Genomic DNA, 20,796 nt, shown 5'->3' on the forward strand with positions numbered 1-20,796 from the left:
TTTTGTTGTGTTATACTGGTGTATTTTTCTTTCTGTATTTTACTGAGCTGAATTGTAGCTTTGTATGCCACTTCAGTTTGTGAGGTAAATGCTAGCTAGACAGTTAACATTAGCAACAGGCTAACACTGGCTGGTCGCTAGTTAGCTAGCTACAAACAGCTTTATAGCTTTAGTTTTACAAGTACTGCTATGACTCATTCTCATAAAGGTGATAGTGAATGAATCAAGTTGTCTTACATCCCTTATTCCCCTTTCAGGAGCATTACACATCCATTGTACCCGAAGGGTATACTGGAATAGCTATTAGCATGCACTATAACAGAAGAGTAGCAGAAGAGTATTCCAGAATAATACTCAAATAGCATCCTTTACACCTCAAGAGTATTCCAGAATCATTTTCCAAATCCATCATGACAGAAGAGAATTCCAAATAGTCCTCCAATTGCATGCACTACAACATGAGAGTATTCCATAATCATCCTCCAATAGGATGAAAAACACCCACAACAATCTTCACCCCATCATCTATGAACAAGGAGACACAATTCAGATTCAGTTTCTCTAGGTCAGGTAAGGTTACACTTAACCAACCAAATCATTCACTGAAACTGGTCATGATTATACAAACACAATATTGTGAGTTCAGCAAACACAAAAATCTAACTAGCTAAACTGACTTTGTGAAGAAAATCTGTAACACTTGCTTGTACCCGTCAAAATATAGGACGAATGTTAACTGAATACAGGTCAATGCAAGGGCTAATATTAAAGTACAGAACCATCATCAGACCTCCCCTTCAGGGAGGGAGGGGATCCAGCCATTTCATCACAGCATCTCCCCTCTGAAGGGTTTAACCCAAGTCTGTAGATCCCACGCACGTTTGAGCAGATACCTCTCTGTGCCAATCAGGAAGCAAGCGCATACAAGAGGAGTGTCCCCTCCCAGGGGCTGCTGAGAACAGCTGTGGTTTCTGGGAAGCAGGAAGCGGACGTTCTTGCCAGAGCACAGAAGAGAACAGAATGAGTTCAGGCAGTGCTGACTGTGTCCCTCTAGGCAATGAACTTATCCTTACATTACTCTCCAGTACACCAAGCTATCCCTACATTATTCCCCAGGCCATTACCATGACCCTACCTATATTACTCTCGAGTACACTAACCTACACATACATTACTCTTCAGTACACCAACCTATCCATACATTACTCTCCAGTACACTAACCTATCCCTACATTACTCTCCAGTACACCAACCTATCCCTACATTACTCTCCAGTACAATAACCTATGCCTACATTACTCCCCAGTCCAATACCATGACCCTACATACATTACTCTACTCTCTATGTTTTGTGCAGGTGTCTGGATACTAACAAACAAAAATATGTGTTCATAATTGCTGAAAATGTTTTTCATACTTTATACCATGTTTTAAATCACCATCAGCAATCCTCGCCTCCTTGTTCATTTTCTTTGAGCCACAGAATAACAACTCATCAGCAAACAGGGCGCAATGACCCCGAAAAAAATGCTGGACAAAATGAACACAGTCAGAGGTCACAGACTGCTCTTCAACGTCAGGGATAACCCCAATTTCAGAGCCGACCCCAGGGTCAAGGCAAGCACCAAGCTGGAGCAATGTGTGTGTGTGTGTGAGAGAGAGAGACTGTGTGTGTGTGTGGGGGGGGGGGGGGGGGGGGGTAGCCTGGCTTCAGTAACTGCCCTAGCTTGCAACTCTATCAAAGTGCAAAAATCTGAAGCATTTGCCTAGAGGGCTAGACAGTACCGTCTGCTGAACAAGGCAAAGACAGCAGGAGTCCATCCTAGAACAGGTCATCAGGCCATCAACCACCACCCACCCTGCCACCCCAGCGAAACACTCCTCCCCTGACCCTCTTATAGGCATTCTCTACCAAAGAGTCGTCCGACCTTATCCGAAAGGGCCAGGTTGGATGCAAGACACCCTATTCTACTGATTGAAGACCATGATTAATTAATAAGATTAATCAGGTATCGCTGCTGGGCTAAAATAAAAACCTGTACCCACTTCAGCCCTTTTTGGAAAATACTGAACACCCCTGCTCTAGTGACTCTCATAAACGGACAAATCTTCACTGTCTGACTGACATTAACACTCATCTCACACTTGTGCTGTGAGAAAAAAGTCAACAATACTGAAAGAGTGACTTTAATTCAATGAGCAAAATGTTTTGGTTCCACACTCAGTGACTGCTTGAATTGTAAGGTACTGCTTGAATATTAAAGGGAACTTTTTTATTTTCAAGCAAGAATATAGACTAATCTCTTTATATGGAAATTACATTACAGGTTTTGCAAGTAGTTCAACCATTTTATTTAAGATTTGTGAGATATGTGAAAACATTCTAATGCTGATGTGACAATCACTACTTGTAATAGAAAGCAAGAGTTCTAGAACACTGTCTTATAATATGGAGGGGGGAAAAAAACATTCCTAATACCTACTCTTGAAAGGGTTAAGGAAAAAAAAATCCCTGAAGTAGAGCACCTTACACCTCTGTCCTTCTGACAAGGGCGATAGAACAGTGCTTTATGAAGACACTGATCAAATGTTTTTGCCTAATACAAATAACATGTTGTAGCCAAACCTTCCTCTTAAAAAATAAACAGAATAAATACATTTCAGTCATGATGAATAAAGCAATATTTATTGAGGTTTAATGTAAATACAAACTTTGGCTTTGGCTCTGCCTCTCATCACTCCCTGTTGCAAGCCTGCCGAAAAAGTGACTACTTGAGAAGCAGAGCTTACCGATGGATGTTGGGGTGGTGGTGGGAGGGCAAAACATGTAAAGGCATGAATTGGGAATAGCAGGATGATTTGAGCAAAAGCAGCTAGCAAAAGTGGCAATAGCATGGAATATGGGCAGTAGCAGCATTCCAAAGCAGTGCAGCAGAAAGAGCCCGGCAGTGCAATGGCTTTAGCATGCAGAATGAACCAGGATGTATTGTAATCAGTAATAAAATCCAGACAGCAAGTCTGCAAGTCTGCCTCACTATTTTTTTAAGTCACGTAGATTTGCTAATTAATGCAATTCGTCAGCCAGGAGGCAGGACTAATGAGTGAAATGACTTCATGGGTGGAAGAACTGCATGGCAGGACTTTTACTTTCTTACCCCTGGTCTTTCCAACTGATAAATAGCAAATTACTTTGAGATCATTGGTGCCTTTGAACTGTATATAACAGGTTGTGCATTTTGTACTTGGAATAAAATGTTGACTTTCAGGATTGGGTGTTAAATATCCAAACCCGACTGCCCGTGGCCACGCGAGGAGCTAGCTCTCACGAGCATCTGAGCAGAGATCCGCCAGGCGGGGAGTCAGGGAAGGAGAAGGAGGCTGACGCGGCAGGGCCCCCGAAACGGTTCTACGGTACCAGAGCAATTTACGACATGGCAGCATAAACAGTCCCTGCATTCACACCTCTGCCATAAAATGACTCCAAATTACCCTTAATATACGCAAATGTGCGGCATGGAAACTTCTCCGGGCGCAAGGACCGCTCTGAAACAAATGCTTTTCTGTAACCACTGGATCGTGGAGAATTACGCTTACCCTGGTGAGACACACAAATCATAGGCTTAACATACTATATGGAGAGAGTTTACTGCATCCTGCTATAGCGGGACTCTGTTAGGTTTACCATTTGAAAAGGAGAATGCCAGGTTTAACCTTAGCATTCTGGGAATTGTGTTCGCATTACATTGCTATTAGGCTACCTTTATTATTTGATATTCGTTTTGTCTTGCAGATGTTCTGAGGACAAAACAAAATCTGTAACCAGCAAAGTCAGAGGGTGTTCCTCAAAACAAAATGAAAAACCAGCGGCATATTATCAGGAAACTGGTGAGCACAAGGTTGCAGCTGATGCTAATGCAGCGCAGAAGTGACGCCAAGCATATCAAAGCTTGGGCGGAGTCTCAAAGCACATATTTATTTTATTTGCGTGTCCAGGAAAGCACTCGAGGGCCCAAGGGCCTGATATTGACAGCATTATCTGAAGATCACACGAGAATGCAAGGATCAGCTAAGCCAATATTCTCAAGACAAAAATACTAACATTGAACCAGCATCATCATCAGGACCAATCAGCAGTCAAACCCGTTCGGCCCGTCTTTTATCAGTGGCTGTGAGAGAGGTCAGTGGAAGCGGCATTGTGTAAAATGAAACCAGGACCGCTCACCCACAGCGAGGAGCTCTCATGTTGCCTCACATTACCGACCTCGCTTCAAAGCCTCCCTCTGCATTTGCAGAATAGGAGATGATATCATCCCAAAAAAAGCACTCCTGTTCATTTGCCAATGTTGAGACAAGAAAGCCAGCAATATCCTCCGAAGACATGGCAATTAATTTCTGTCCCCTGTAGGGGACTGAGTCTGTGGTCTTCATTTCAAGAACCATACAGCTCCAATCAACTGAAACCTTCATGACAAGGGATATTCAATAAATATAAATTACTATTATTTTTTAATTAATAGTTTTAAAGTTCCTAAGCTTTTAGATCATAAGACAGTAAAACTGAAATGCAGGGCAGTTCTTCATAGATCAAAATTGCAGACACCCTAAAAGTACTCAATGTACAATATCAAAATCCTATCAAATTGGCCTATAAACAACATTTATGACACCAACTTGTTTCTGTCAGTTAGAACCTAATAATTCTAAGGTCTTGAATGCTTAAACTTTTTCTGCTAGGTCTCAGGAGGACACTCAGAGAGCCTGTTCATCCCAGGACACCACTAATACACATACATATCCTGGATATGCTAATAAACAAAGACAATGTTACTTTACTTCAATTTGGGCGGTATGTGATTTTACCAAAGAACTGCCTGCCTGCCAAGCAAGTAGTAATCCAAGAACTGTTGATTTGTTGGAACTAAGATGCAGCATGCAGTAGCAGAAAAGCAGACGTAAAGTTGTCCATAAACGAATAATGTAAAGAAATTAATTATAACTTAAGCTATTTTGAAATTATTGAGTTTCTTCAACAAACGTATTGTTTTTTATGTTAAATTAAATGCACCTGTTCTGCCACTATCAGTAATGCGACTAATTCAAAGGCAAGTACCAGTGTAAAAAAAAAAGCATGCTTCTGATGATAATCAGATTGACCCAGAGCACCTTCCCCTTTTTCAATTCCAGGAAGACCACGCAGTTTGATAGAATTAGCCTCTCTATCCCTCTGATTGAGTCACTGTGGCCCGCTCAGCCACCTGGGTCAAAGGCAAGGTCACCCTCCATCTTTCAATCCCATTTCTCTCACAATTCCCCAGCTTCTTCCCATCCTCCCATCCACCCACAGCCCTGTCCATCCCACGCCTGCAGACCAGTTCTTGGAAATCCCAGGAAGCAGCAGTGGTCACATGGTGAAGGTCTTCAGCTAGTGGCAATACTGCCCTAATCAACTGGAGTAGCAGATGTGATTCTGCCCTCTGAAAGCCTTGCTGTCACCACACCCATTTTGTTTCTAATGCAAAAGTGAAAACACTCCATTAAAATTACCTTTGCTCTTTTACAGTAGTAACCTTTCTAGAAAACTAATCAAATGGCATAAGTCTCTTTGTCTCTGGTAGGTGAACTAAAGTATTACAACAATGCCACATGCACTCAACCCAACCATATGCACCCACTCCTTTGAACTAATCCTATAAAAGCATGACAAAAAAGGATTTAGTTTTAAGAGTAGTGATTATCTAACATTGAATATTTGAATTTCTGAAACAGGGAGATTAGTCTATAACAAGAGAAATATTATCTTAGTTTGACTCAGCATTTTTTTTTTTTACTTGTCATCATGTTAAAACACAGCTGTGTGATTGGTCACAACAAAACAAGGAAAACATGGCGGGACTAGCTTTTATAACCTCGTCTGTAGACAGGATGTGCTTAATGGAGCCAGTTCCTGCCCGGGCCAATTTAATCTACCAGTTTATTTAATTGGCCCTGAAAGATTGGGACCCCAGACTTAATTGGCTGAGATGTGGAGGTAACTGGAGAACCATTAATGGGGAAGAATGAAATGCACACCTGCAAGATGCAGAGTTGGAGAGGAACATGGAATGTCACTCAGTGAAGTGCAAGATCATGTCTGGACAGCGTAACCGTCTCGGAGACCCATGCTAAAGATCCACAGCCAGACTCAGAGATAAAAGCCTTCATTTAGCAAAGTGAATGTAACCAATTGATCAGCAACCATTACACTGCATTGTTGACCATCATCACATTCACTGCCTGACACAATCTGTACCAAATTAACATAGCTGGGTATTTATTCAGTAGCTTCAGTAAATAGATAAAAGCAGGAGAAACTGAATGTGTGAGCTGATGATAATGGTGGACTGGTCCAATCAAAATATTAGGCGGTAAACAGAATACAACCAATCAAGAGAAATTATGAGTTTGTGCATTTCAATTTAGGCATTTAGCATTTAAGAGTAAGGTTTTTTGTAACATTTTCCCCCCACAAAATTCTCTAACTATTTTGCTTTCAGTCACAAGTTACCAGCAGTGATTGTTACTTCAGTATTTGAATGTTTGGTTAAGAACATTCGAATCACATATTTGGGTTAAGAAGCAAATTGTTTCGGGGGAGCTTGTTTTAGATTTAGCATAGTTTGGGGTAATAAAGAAATATCAAATTCAATAAAAAAGTTTCAATTCATAATGTAGTCAGTTGGCATATACTTTCAACCAAATCAGCTCAACAAGTTCAGCATTAGGCGAGCAAAGGTGCAGTTAAAAGTGGTGTGTCTTGGGTCTGCAACAGAAGACAATGAGAGTGAGAGTGCGTGCGTGATTGAGTGAGTGACTGAATGAGAGAGTGCATGAGTTGGTGAGTGCGTGAGTGTGTGAGTGAGTGAGTGACTGAATGAGAGTGCGTGAGTGAGTGAGTGAGTGAGTGAGTGAGTGAGTGAGTGAGTGAGTGAGTGAGTGAGTGAGTGAGTGACTGAATGAGAGAGTGCATGAGTGAGTGCGTGAGTGAGTGACTGAGTTATACACCGTTATTCAGTATGTGAGAATGTGGCCGCAGCACAAGAGAAGACCAGCAGAGCAGATCTCCTGTTGCTGATTGCTGAGGAATGCGAGTGACATCACCAGCCTGGGGTAAACCCTGCCCACGTCCTCTGCTTTGTCTGGGCACGCCCAACCCCGCGACTGCAGGAGGAACAGCGCAGTCCCAGCCCAGATGCGGGCCAAAACCTCCACCCATCTTCTACCAAACAAGGCCCCTCCGTGCCCCTTTGGTCCAGTGAGGGAGGTGGTCAGAATGTTCTTAACTACTGGCAACTGAAAGCAGTGGATTTTGAGAAGACCGACTTGCTTTTAGAAAAAAGCATTTAAGAAGGCCTACTCTTCAGAGGGTTAATGTCCACGGAGAAGTCCCAGAGTCCAGTGTCCACAGTGGGGCTCAGCAGACCGGTGGTACGCATTGAGGTACACGCAGCAGCATTCAATGCAAAGGCCTTTTACAAGACCTGACACATGCTGACATACAGGGGCTTCTCTACCTGGATGACCCCCCTATATGGCACTGTGTGGAGCTGAAAAACAGGGCCAGGGGATTGGCATAGAGCATGAATCTCTCACTGGACTCAATCTGTCCTCAATGATATATACAGGATTGTTGGCACATTTTTATACGTGTAAAAATATAAAATTCCTCATCACTACTGATCATAGCAATTACAGATCACTACAGGTAATTGAAAGCAATGGAGTTAAAGTTTTGAAAAAAACATAATTCCAAAAAAACCTATTCTTCAAAGGACTAAATTAAATCTTCTGTTCCTAGGCCAGCATTCTGAAAGCGATATGGAAAGGTTGTGCAAGATGTCACCAGAAACTACTTCCCAAAAACCCAGAAACAACACCACCCAAGGAACGACACAGAGATAAATGCAGATTGCTTTGTCTGTGTCACTTTTCTGTGAGGTCAAGTCATCTTCCATTTCAGAGCAACGAAACCCGAGATCCCAGCTCCCTGATATGATGACACCTGGACAGCAGCCATCAGGAAGGGGCAGGGCTTAACCATTAACTGCAACATTTGAGAAGGAATAGCAGGAGGGAATTCAACAACATGCGCACACACGCGCACACACACACACACACACACACACACACACACACACACAGACACAAGCATAATCATTTAAGGATCAATTAAAACCGTGGGAAAGTATGTGCAAACATGTTTTGCCAACAAATAAAACTAAGAAAATCATTTGTAATTTCCTGGTACTCTCAAATGAAAGACTTTCGCACATGACATTATAGTGCTGCTAAACCTTCACGCCCATTTGGGGTTAAAAGAAGACGACGCATAACATTTTTAAAAAGTTCACACACTGACTTGTATGAGGGTCTCATTTCAGCGGTTGCTTAGAGCCACACTTTGCTACACTACAGCTGGAGGGAATTCATTCATTCAGCGTCACAGAACCCGGCGGAATCTGTTGCTATTTTTACACAGAAGTGAAAAAAACATGGTCTTATCATACCATCACATAATTGCAACCAAAGAAAAGTTAATGTGCTTACAATTTTGTTGGAGGAACAGTGGATATGGCTGGAATGCTTTGAAGAGCCCCAGAGTCAGCTGAGGAAGAACAGGCCCACGTCTTCAGTAACAGATTGACGGTGACAGTCTCATCTCTGTCCCACGATCGCACCCTCCGGGACTGAACTGCTACAGCAGTGAACTTTATCAGATCAATAGCCCCTCTATGCAGCACAGATCCTCATCCAGACTTACATTCACAACTAAGCAAGATCACCATAACTTAGCCAAGGCCATAAGCATAGCCTGATGCAATCCAAACTGCCCAAAATAGGTTGTGTCTATGTGTGTGCGTGAGTGTGTCTCTGTATATGTGTGTGAATGTGTGCGTTTGAGTGCGCGTGTGCACACGTATGCGTGTACGCATGCGAGTGTGTGTGTGTATGTGTTAAAAAGATAGGAAGCAGGAAGTGCAGGTGACATTTTCCATTTCCAGCTGCCATTCTAAAGATCAGAATGCTAATTTATGAGACGTATAAAGTGATTTATTATTACAGTTGGAATTAAAATGGCACCCAAGTATGAATTATTCTGTCACATCACTGTGGGTCACACTACATGCATACTGTCTGAATAAAACGGGTCTAAGTATGACAAATACATTCACACAGAATTCACAATGAAAGACGGGCCTAAGAAGACCTGCTATGGCAGCTCTGCATCAGCATCCTTAAAAAACACACTTTATAGCAACAGAATTCCATTCCAAAGTCCAAAAAACACAAAGCCTGCAGATTTGAGCGCTGGAGCGTGGCCCAAACATGAGGTGAAGAGAAGCTGAGGCCGTCGCGCTGTGTCTGAGGGACCGTGTCTCACCTAATATGGGAAGAAAGAGGAGCTTTGGGCATCTCCCCTCCCGGCCAACGGCCCTGACTTTCCCGCGCAGACCTTCCTGAGGAAGCGGGGCTGCCAGATATCGATAGCTTTTGAAGCTAGGAAGTAGTGTAAAGGTCACTCCCTCGTTGTGCCTTAGGAAGTAAATCAGCCTCATGACACCGCAAACACAGCATTCTGCGGAGACCCACAGCCAGAGGGAGAGGCGACAGACAGACAGACAGACAGACAGACAGACAGACAGACAGACAGACAGACAGACAGACAGACAGACAGACAGACAGACAGACAGACAGACAGACAGACAGACAGACAGACAGACAGACAGACAGACAGACAGACAGACAGACAGACAGACAGACAGACAGACAGACAGACAGACAGACAGACAGACAGACCAGACAGACAGACAGACAGACAGACCAGACAGACAGACCCGAGAGAAAGAAAACATGGGAGAGAAAGAAAGACAAAACGGAGAATGGGGGGGAGGGATGGATGGATGGATGGATGGATGGAGGGAGCGAAAGCAGAAGGAGAGAAAGTGGTGTAGCGGGCTGCTGAGCCACTCACCCTTTTAAGGCGTGGTTCTAGTTTGGGACCCACAGTCCGCCATCGAATAAGCACTGCGGCAGTAACCCAACTGTAACCAACTGGCCGGGTGTCACTCAATGGCCGGAATTTCGGTCTGCGGCACGTCCGTGTCCAATTAGCCCCCTCTGCCCATCTGGGCAGCCTTCAGTGAGCCTGCGCAAGCCACAAATGCATGTGCTCCTCCAGCTCCAGTTGGTTTGAGTAACAAGAACTAGCAGCCTGACGCCACACGATTCGGAACAGAATCATCTGACGCACTTCCCAATCCACAGATCCGGTTGCAGTGCACAGCACAAACACACAAAACTTGGGCTTTGCAAATTGGGAGCAAAATATGAATATGAATAGGAGAGAAATTAGAATATATTGCGTGATTTGTACAGCGCTAACGCTGCCGGTGAATTGTTTCCCACCATAGCGTAGGCAGCAGTGAGATTTTAACAACAAAGCCTATTCCTGTGTTGCTAGGCAACACCACAACATTCCACCTGACAAGAAGAATCCATCAGTATTATACTGTATATCCATGATGTTAAAAAAGACATTCCTTTCCCTGTGAATATAAACAAGAAAATGCATAAAGATAAATCTAAATGCATCTTTATGCATTATTCCTGGGTGGTGGGGATTTTTGTTTTTTGGGGGTGGGGGGGGGGGTGGGGGGTTGAGTTGCCGTGGTTCACAGAAAAATAGAAGACCTTTCATTGACAGTTTGTTGTGAAAAGAAGATGCCCCCAAGAGAAGAAAGAAGAAAATTAAATGTACACTGTTAATTTTAATGCCATGTCTAAAGCATATGGTCCAGAAATGGCACCAGAATCAGACCGCTTGTATTGAGGTTGACTTATTTCAGGTTTATTTTACCAATGTACAGTATAAAGCTAACACAGGAACACAGGAAATCTGGCCCAAAATGTTGCTGGCACTTTGCAATGAAGGTGCATGAGAAACAGGGGTAGTAAACCTCCAGGGTCAAGTGAGCCGAAACAAATCCGTCAGCTGATGGTGTTTATCATTCCACAACATTGACTTCTTAAGAAGAACCGCCCAGCCCCATGTGTACACCTGACTGTGTGCTCCGCAATTGGTCAGTAAGTGAACCAATCAGGTGCCCCTGCTTTGCAGCCCTCATCATTTCAAAAACAAACCGCACTGTACAATAACACCAGCATGTGGCCGACAATAAAGCAGCCCAAACAGGTTTAAGCTGGATTGGATCCTTGTTAGCCATGAGCGGATTCATTTAATCAAAAGCCGCTCGAACATTGCCATGTTTACTATCAATTCCTCTTTCAACTTTTCCCCTTCATGGGCTTGGTTCCTAGTGCAAACCTTCAACATGAGTAGTCATGACATTGTGGAGAATCTGCTCCCTTCACTGGGGAGGGAAGCAGTAAACTGCCATCACACTCGCAGCCGAAGGAACATTTAGCCCTGTGTTCAAATGAGACTGAAATGAGGAAACATGGTGTGACTAGGAGCTAAGACTTGTCAGAGTTTGAATTCCATTCCCCTTTCCAATGGGTCCTGGGGCCTTTCCTGACAAGCCCATCCATGTAGCTCCAGAGGAACCCCAGATTCTGGACAGTTTCCGTTTGGAATAACTATCAGACAAAATTTCATGACTTCAAGCAATCAAAGGAATAATATATTGGCCATGGATAGTCCCCTTGAAAAGTATAGGAACAGCTAGGTCAATTCCTTTGTTTTTGCTGTACACTAAAGACAATCGAGTTTGAGGTCGAAAGATGTACATGAGATGACAGATCCGAATTTCAGCTTTCATTTCCTGGTATTTTTATCTAGTTTTTTTAACCAACTTAGAACAGATCACCTTTTGCATCAGACCAGCCAATTTTTAGGTGAGCATTGGAAAAAAAATTTGGGAGTATTGGAACTTATTGGGTTTTTTTTCCCAAATGTGTCCTGTAAGATTGCTTGGTTAAACAATAAATGGTTCTGAATGTCTACTTAATGGTCAAGAGAGGAATTGCAGCAAGAAACACCCTTAAACCACATCACTGTAAATACTTCCCACTGTCTATGAATATAAGGCGTAATATAAAGCATTATTATACAGTTCAGTGTTCTCATGCACTGTTTTGGTAAGCTGACAGTGACAAACACGACAGAGCCTGCCGTCTTTTCGTAGTGTTCTAGTAAGAAAATGTTCGCCGAACAAGTCACTTAATGAAATGTTGACTTGAGTGTGCTACACAACACTATTTAGAATGTTTTTCTTTTTCAAGTTTTCACTTTAGCTAACCAACTATATTATGAGCAAGCAACCTATTTGGCTATGTAACTAGCTGGCAATATAACTAAGATATGATATAATCTACTACAAACGATGCAACTGTAACTTACAGTTTGAGTTAAAAGTTTAGCTAAACACGCGTGATTGAACACGTAAAGCGATAAAAGGAACGTGCAGCTGCCCAAATTCTACTCCTGACAAGCGATCACTGAAACTCTGTATACTACTGGTTATAATCCAAGTGAAGAATACATATTTAGTTATGAAACGATACCAGTTCGTTATCGGTAGCAACAAGCATATGAGCTATTAGTTAGCTTGCCGAATTTACAAATATCCACCTGAGGCACAATGCTTGTGCAACTATGCTCGCAACTTTGTTCGTATTGCCTCAGGTGGATATTGCTACCGATAGTAAACTGGGATTGTTTTATTGCTAGATATGTAGGCTTCGCTTGGATAATAAGCAATAGTATACAGCGTTTCAGTGTTAGCTAGTCTGGAGAGCAATTTGGGCTGCTACCCGTGAACAATCAGAATAACCCCCCACGCCATTGGCTGTAGCAATTTGAAACCATTTTCAACCAATGAGCTTGTATTTTTGAAACCTGAATTTAAGGACTATAAACATAGGCAGAGAGTGAGTCAACATGTCAGTGAGCCTTTTTACAACGAAAGGAAGGGATTTACAATGGTCTTGTAACAATGTTTTAACACAAAAATCTTACCTATTGTACCTTTAAATACTCTCTGTTCCAATACGTTTGCTCACCTAAAGATTTCGTGGTCTGATACCAAAGGTGCTATGTTCTAAGTAGTTTAACACATCCAGGTGTAAATACTAGGAATTAAAAGCTGAAATTCTTATCTTGTGTTCATCTTTTTATCTCAACCCCAAATGTATTCACTGTATTGCAAAAACAAAGGAATTGGCCATGCTGTTACAATACTTTTGGAAGGGACTGTATACCTATATAGAACAGGTAAGATTGCCATCAATTCAAATGTTATGTGTAAATGTTATGTGATACAGGTTTCATCAGGTTTGTGTTGTGGTCAGAGTCAGCATCAATGTCTACATGATTACATGGAATCCTCTACATGACTCTACGTGTTTTCCGCAATAAAAAGAACAGGACATTCTGCAAACTTCAGGCACAAAACCGCCTGTATTTTTCACATTCTGAAATGGACCCAAAACAAACTATTCTTAATTATTTTTCTATGCAACAGCTGAATTACATTAGGTTAATTCCAGAGCAATGCTCACAACATCCATGAGGTGAAATTATAGGCTAATGCCTTTGGTCTGCCTCATCATGCAACAATCCAATAACGTAATGACCACTAAATGTGACCCTGGAATGACATTGGCCATGTGCTATTACAAGACTGGGAACAATTCAAAATGACAAGACATGAGCTCCAGGACTGGACTATCAATTCAACAACTGGAACGGATATATTTTTCATTGTACAAGGCCACAACATTCACAGTAAAATGGTCAGCCTTAAATGAGCTCTTACAAAGTACATGTGGTCCTGACTGGATTCATACTGTATGTACTGTACTCTGATAGTTGAATTTTGCTGTGCGAACCGACTATTTGGTATCCATTTGGGATAAACAAATCAGGCTGAACTCAAAGATTTTATGTAAGGAATTTGCCCAACAGTGTACACACTTGCACAATACTGACATTCCCACAACCATCTGGGCAACTTGCTATACCAGTTGTGTTTTGAAATTCCCGATGTGTCATGTCTTACTGGTTGAGAGCAATAAACAGTCGATTTATTCAGACTACAGAAAGAACATTTTCAACTTGTTCCGTCATGGTCTGGAAACAGAGTTCCTGTTGCCGTTTAGGCTATATGTTTGAGCATATGGTGTTCCAGGAGCAGACTTTAATGTGAAGTACCGAGTCTACCATCTTAGTTTAAACTATTTTTGGCTTATTTCTGTTCATCGCTAGAATCCAGGAAAAATTGCATGACATGAGAATGGATGTGCCACAGCTGTGTGATCCCATCAATGTTTACACACAATTATTTTGTCATTCATTTATTTTGCCAAAGCAAGTTTGACCCGCAGCAATCAACATTTTATTGATCTTGGAAAATCTAATTTGCACCAAAGAACTTTGTTTACAGAAATCCCATGTATAATAAGTATATACAAGTGTGAAACTATTTGACGTCAATATTGTGGTTATTCATGAATGAGGTTAAACATGCTGGCTGCTCAATTAAATCCCCGAAAAACCTTCTGTATGGCAAAAGCATTGTTTCCGTCAAGTCAGCTAATTGGTAAGCAGAAAATATATTTGAAACCACATACACTCATTTTATTAGGTACATCGCCTCGTTAACACAAATAGCCAACAGTGAAGCATGGGGCTGAAACTCAAATACACAAAGACATGTTGGACAGTTTTGCCGTTGGACCAAACATTAGAATGGGCAAAATGTGTGATCCAAGTGACTTTTACTGTGGTATGATTGTTGATGCCAGACCTGGTGGTTCTAGAATTTCATAACCAGCTGCCTCCCTGGGATTTCATGCACTGCAGATCTAGAGTTTACGAAAAAAGGTGCAATAAGCAGAAATTCAGTTACTGTAGCCCTGCTAATGAAAGGGGTGAGAATGAGTAGACACATTAAAAGGCCCTAAAGCCTTCCCTCCCCCTTTCCGAACTTCCACCTCACGCTCACGACGACCTTCTGTTCTGGCTCCACGGTGGTGGAACGAACTCCCTGTTGAGGTCAGAACTGTAGAATCTCTTCCCACCTTCAAGCGCAAACTGAAGATGCACCTCTTCAAGCAGCACCTCTCCTCATCCCTCCCTACCTCCTAATTGTTGTCTTTCTGTGATTTAATTTTTTGTCTATCAGTATTTTTAGTTTGGCTAGGTAAGCAGTGTTTGGCTAGTTAAGGGGTTTGGTCATACTTTTTGCTTTGCTTGTCTGTTTGTTTGTTTGTTTGTTTAAAAAAAATTAAAAAATTAAAAAATCTAATAGGCCCTGGTCCTCATCTGCAGGTAGCAGTTGAAATTGTACTTCCCTCTAGGGTCTTTCAGCGCACTTATCCCTGGTTATGGGTATGCACTTTGTTGTACGTCGCTCTGGATAAGAGCGTCTGCCAAATGCCATTAATGTAATGTAAAGAAAAAGCAGAAATAACAGCTGTTTCAACATGTTGAACGGTGAAGCCGATGGGCAATATCAGCAAAAGACCACACCAGGTTACACTCCTCTGAGTGAAGAACAGGAAGATGAGGCTACAGTGGGCTCATGATCACCAAAACTGGACTAGTGAAGATTGGAAAATTATTACCTGCTCTGGAGGCAAAAGGGGGTTTGGTGGAGATTATAACATTCTAAAACCATTGAAGGACATTGAAGCAAGGCAATAGGTTTTATAGAAGATGAATCCAGAAAATACCCCTGCACTCTATGGTGGTACTACAGTTACCTTTTCCCTGAAATGGCCTGAGTTGCATATTTTAGGAAGGACAGTAGAAGTGGTGGAGCACCGGATGTCATCACAGGCTATTGATTACACACAAAATAATGGCCTGCATAACAAAGTGGAGCACCCTGTAGAACACAACGCTGTAAGAGTGCTCTGGCCTGGTGGCAGGGTGAATATCCCCTCCTTTAGCCTTCACCTCTATGATGGATCATTACTGGCTAAAATCTGCTTCGTTCAGACAGATAGCAATCAGGTTATGCTATGCCTCAGTCTTGTGAATGCCTAATGGGCATGTGGGTTATAACCTCTGCAAAAGTAAATGGCAGTTAGTAAGATTACTGTTCAATTTTTTTTTTTTTTTTTTTTTTTTTAAACCTTGGACATGCTCTGCTCCCACAGGGTATGCCGAACACCACAAGGGAAATCTAAAACTTTGACTTACTTGACAAACCCCAAAACATCAATCAAAACAGATGTATACAAATGTAAAATGCACGACTTCTTGGAAATTACATGACAAAGTACAGATTACGATAAGCTTGGCGTTTATTATTTGGCTATTTTTAATGCATGTTGTTATTTCTATTTATTTGGCTCAGTCAGGAAATCACTCTTGGGTCACATTCTGATGAATATCTTCTCTACATTCCCGAATGGGATCAACAGCTTATGATATTTTGCAGAAAGACCAATGGGAACACTGCCTTACCCATGAGCCTTTGTGCAACTTCCTGGAATGTTCACCAATCATCGAGCTCCAATTATCAGTATAACACAAGGCCTCATATTTCCACACAAATGTGTTGCCGGCTACATCTGACATTGGAAAGTCACTCTGTACAATGGCAAGAATTAATGGTTTCATTAAAGAATGTTTGATGCTTCTGTGGCAAAATAACACTCATTGAAACTATGTGGTTGGCCAACTATCCCGAGGGTACTGTCAGGCAGTACTAGGTAATGCCTTCTATTTAACTTACAATTATAGCACAATGAAGAGTTTTAAAGAGCATCTGTTATTCTTCACATTTGGTCAGGATGAATGCTAAACACAAGGCTCCTGCTTCTTAAGTTATTTTTGACAATATAATCAGCAGCTGTGAAATTATTATTAATTATTTTGTGGTTAGATGTCAGTAACACAGCAATGATCTGTCGAACAAATACCAAAGTTGCATTTCACCAATCCTTCATCAATATGGACCAGCAAGGAAATCTGCATGGTCAACACATAGCACACAGCTTCCCTAGCAGTGTGAGCCCGTGTCAGACATCCTAAAATCGAGTTTTGCATCCAGGCCTCATGCCATTGGATCCAGGCATACCACCTCTCATCTATTTGCCAATAAATTAACTATGGTCGTCAAATCATGGTGAACACCATCAACACATCCTGTTGATTTTTGACACTCTACACCCCACAAGCAATGATGGGGACCCACAGAGGCAACCTCATTTTCAACAATACACTTTAAAAGAGCATCTTGAGCTCCTCTGCAAGCACACCACGACAGCCCAGCAATGGAAATGTGTGCTGTGAGTGGAACACCATTTTCTCTAATTAAATGTTCTTATACTTATTCAGTCATTCAAGGGAACATTGAACTATTTGCTATGTTTGTGTGTCCCCACAGTAACAATATTGTGAAGTGGTATGCTTTCCTGCCTTGAAACATGTGCTCAGTGTAATGGACATTAAAATGTAGTTTGTTGATTATTTAATGTTGGATTTAAGATGGAGTCTTAATGATTGGTCAGGAGGCCTTAAATGGGAATTGAGAGCAGACTTATTTTCATGTTTATGCAAACAAAAAAATCTCACTTTTTTCATGCATTACAACAGCTTGCACTTCACTCCCACTCACTGGGATTAGCTGTGCTATGAAAGAGAGCACAGCTCCGTGAGACACAGGGGGTGTTGGACGGGTGCAGAGAAGTGCCAAGACATGGTGCGAAAACACACCGCACCCAAGACTCATCTAAGGGTGGCAAACATCTCTAAAGTTTGATAACCACTTCCCCTCCCGTCCAAAGGTTTCTTTCAACTCTCATTGCTGCCCCCACGCCAGAACGCACCCTGCACCCGCCTCTCTCTCTGCACCACTATCAGGAGTACCTGCACCTGAACCAAAACCGTGATGAACTTCATACAAAGTGTAGATACACACAATAACTGTACACCGTCTACAGCGGTCGCCCCAAAACTTAAACTCCTGCTGCTCAACTCAGCACAGGAGCAGCACATTCCAGTTCATATCTGTCCGCAACTGCCACAAACATATAAAGGATACAATTATTCAGAAACTGCATAGCTCTGAATGTTTGTTTGTTTTTTTTAAACCACAGGTTCTGTCTATCAGGCATATAGACACATTACAAATAAATAAGTAAGTAAGTAAATAAATAAATAAATGACCATGTCCCTATCTCTGATGCCCATTTCACCCATTTGGCTGTTATAGATACAAGGGACTTGAATATAATAATTTATCAGGGTTCGAGTGGGTAGTTTCACGATGAAGGCTGAACTAAATGTCACAAAGACATTCCGTGTACAGTGCCAACAACTATTCTCTCTTTGGTTTAAGCAAGGCAATACTCTGATCTTCAATTCAAAGAGAAACATTGAGTTTTGTGACTTATGGTCATAAGTTATGGTCCTTATTTATAGATTTTTGTTTTTCTTGCATTTTGATAATCCACCAAACACATGACAAGCAAGCACTCCATTGCCTCTGCTTCAGTGCAGGGTACATAAGAATACACGGTTTACTTTGACATGGAATTATAAACATTCAAAGTTAATATAAAAAGAGATTTGGCTACATTTGTTATGAGGGTCACAGTGCAATTATTAAGCCATCACTGGAATAAGGTTACTTCAAAGTGGAGGATTGGGATAGAGAATTTTTGCTGAGTATGACCGACTTTCAAGAGTTTGAACACTGATCAACTGTAACTACAGGAATTTTTCAATAAAATAATTAGGCTCCGTATTTGATAAGGGTACTTTCAACCCTTCGATTCATTTATAACCATTTCAAAACCTGAGAAGCGAGACGCTTCGCACTCCCACGAATTTATGTGGTAGCTACTACAGAGAATGTAGCCTAATATTACGTGTTAAGGAAACATGTTAGATCCTCACATGCGATTACATAATTCTCAGACCAATTAATACTTAATTCCTGAACGCACTCGAACGAAAATATAAACCTGCTTTTGTCGAGAGACAACTGAACAGAGCGCCCCCAGTCGCATGTTGCAACCGGTTACAGGCAAAGATGCAAGTGAACTGTGCATCTTAACCCTTAAACAAAGTGAAAGCGCAAAGGCTGTTTTTTTCTCTTACCACCCCATTTCCTAAAGGAAAAACGTTTGTGTCAGGTGATAGCTATAGTTTTTCATAAGAATGTCGGCGAACCAGAAGCCTGGGGCTGCAGTAGTACCTCGTTCCCAGGTACAGATCACGAAGCTGGGGTATGCCATACGCAATTTCCCCTCGCTCAATATTCACGAGGCCTGAATGTAAACCTTTGAATAACCCGTTGAAAACATAAGTAAAGTCGGCGTTTACAAGGATGGTTTCACTGTGGAATTCATATTTTTGCGTCAAACGCTAACCATGTTTTTCAACAAAAAAAGGCAAAAAAAAATCTAAAATAAAAATCTGATACCGATGTAGCACACCACTAATCTCGTTTGCTAAATAGCAAGCTATGTATGCACACAACAAACAATTCTGTACGATTATGTTATGTAAACGTTTTGCTGTTAACTTGCCAAATGGCATAGCCTAACTCAATACACATGTTGGAATTTACAAATAACAAGAAATGTGAATGTATGCTATTATAAACACATTTTGTCAAGTAATGCATGTTGTTATTTCAATCCTTAACCTAAAAACTCAAATGTAAACGCACCAAAGTCATAATTCATAATTGCAAATATAGATCGGTTATTAGTCCTCTGTTGATACACCGTAGCTAATCATTAGCCAACAAGAACAAATATCATCCACGGATTTGGAATTCGTCTCTTGGGGACGTAGATTTGTTTAAGAGGCAAGCATTGACGAAAACCACTGCGTAGAATGAGCAACCCAAGGATGGGAGAACCGAGCCTTTATTATGGTTTGGATTTCTCCAGTCACCCCTTATTTTTCCCCATGTTGTTGCTTACCTTCTCTGGCTTTCAGCAGCACAGTGTTGGCCACAATATTTTCAATCTCCATTGTCAGTATCCGGATCCCATGCAGGCTCGATACATTTCATTCAACGGGAAAGATGAAGATGGTTGTGCTGATGATGATGATGACGATCAGCGTAAATTGTGATCTGGCACATACCAGGTTAATTGTACGTCTCCATTGCTTGATGTTAAAACCCCCCACCTTTTAGGAATGCTTGAACATTAACTCCCCTTGTTAGCATTCAATGCTTCGCTTTCCTTCCTGCTGCGATCACTCCCTCGCTCGTACACGGGCAGTATACACGGGAGTAGGAGGGATCACTTTACAACCACAGTGTAACCTTACAGTCCTACACACACTTAACAGCCAGCGTATTTACACAATAAACACTAGCTACAGCACAGAGTAGCCTACATTGCGCAGCCTACGACTTTAGATAGCAGCCAGCGCAATAGAATCGTGCCTCGAAAAATTAAATCTAAATAGAGTCACATTAAAGCTAGCTAACAATTGCAGGGGGGTTTCTTTGTCGAACTATATAGTCTACACGAAATGATTCAGGGAGCTGAGAACAACACTTATTGTTATAGCTAACGCACACACGTGTCCGCGCGCGCGTCAAATTTTTAGTTCCCATCGCGGCCCGCTATTTTTTTTTTTTTGTATAAGCTATAAATCTAACAGGTAGGCTACTGCTTGTTTAGCGAAAACTATCCTTCACTTCTTCATCGAGTTTAATTGCCAGAAAACTATTGTATTATTACTATGGTATTATCCTTTTTAAATCCCATTTTATGAATAGCACGACTTATTTGCGCCGAAACCACAGCCACAATTGG

The 20,796-nt window shown here is 41.7% G+C and overlaps 1 protein-coding gene across 1 annotated transcript in view; it reads right to left on the reverse strand.

Moving 5' to 3' along the window:
• Window positions 1–20,541, reverse strand: part of LOC133130327 (G protein-coupled receptor kinase 4-like) — a 55,045-nt gene extending 34,504 nt beyond the window's left edge. Inside the window, exon 1 of the mRNA XM_061244823.1 lies at window positions 19,948–20,541. Coding sequence (XP_061100807.1) covers window positions 19,948–19,999 — 52 coding nt within the window. The 5' untranslated portion in view covers window positions 20,000–20,541. The remainder of the gene's footprint in view (window positions 1–19,947) is intronic.
• Between the last annotated feature and the right edge of the window lie 255 nt (window positions 20,542–20,796).

This window comes from Conger conger, chromosome 6, assembly GCF_963514075.1.
Source record: "Conger conger chromosome 6, fConCon1.1, whole genome shotgun sequence".
Lineage (NCBI taxonomy): Eukaryota > Metazoa > Chordata > Actinopteri > Anguilliformes > Congridae > Conger > Conger conger.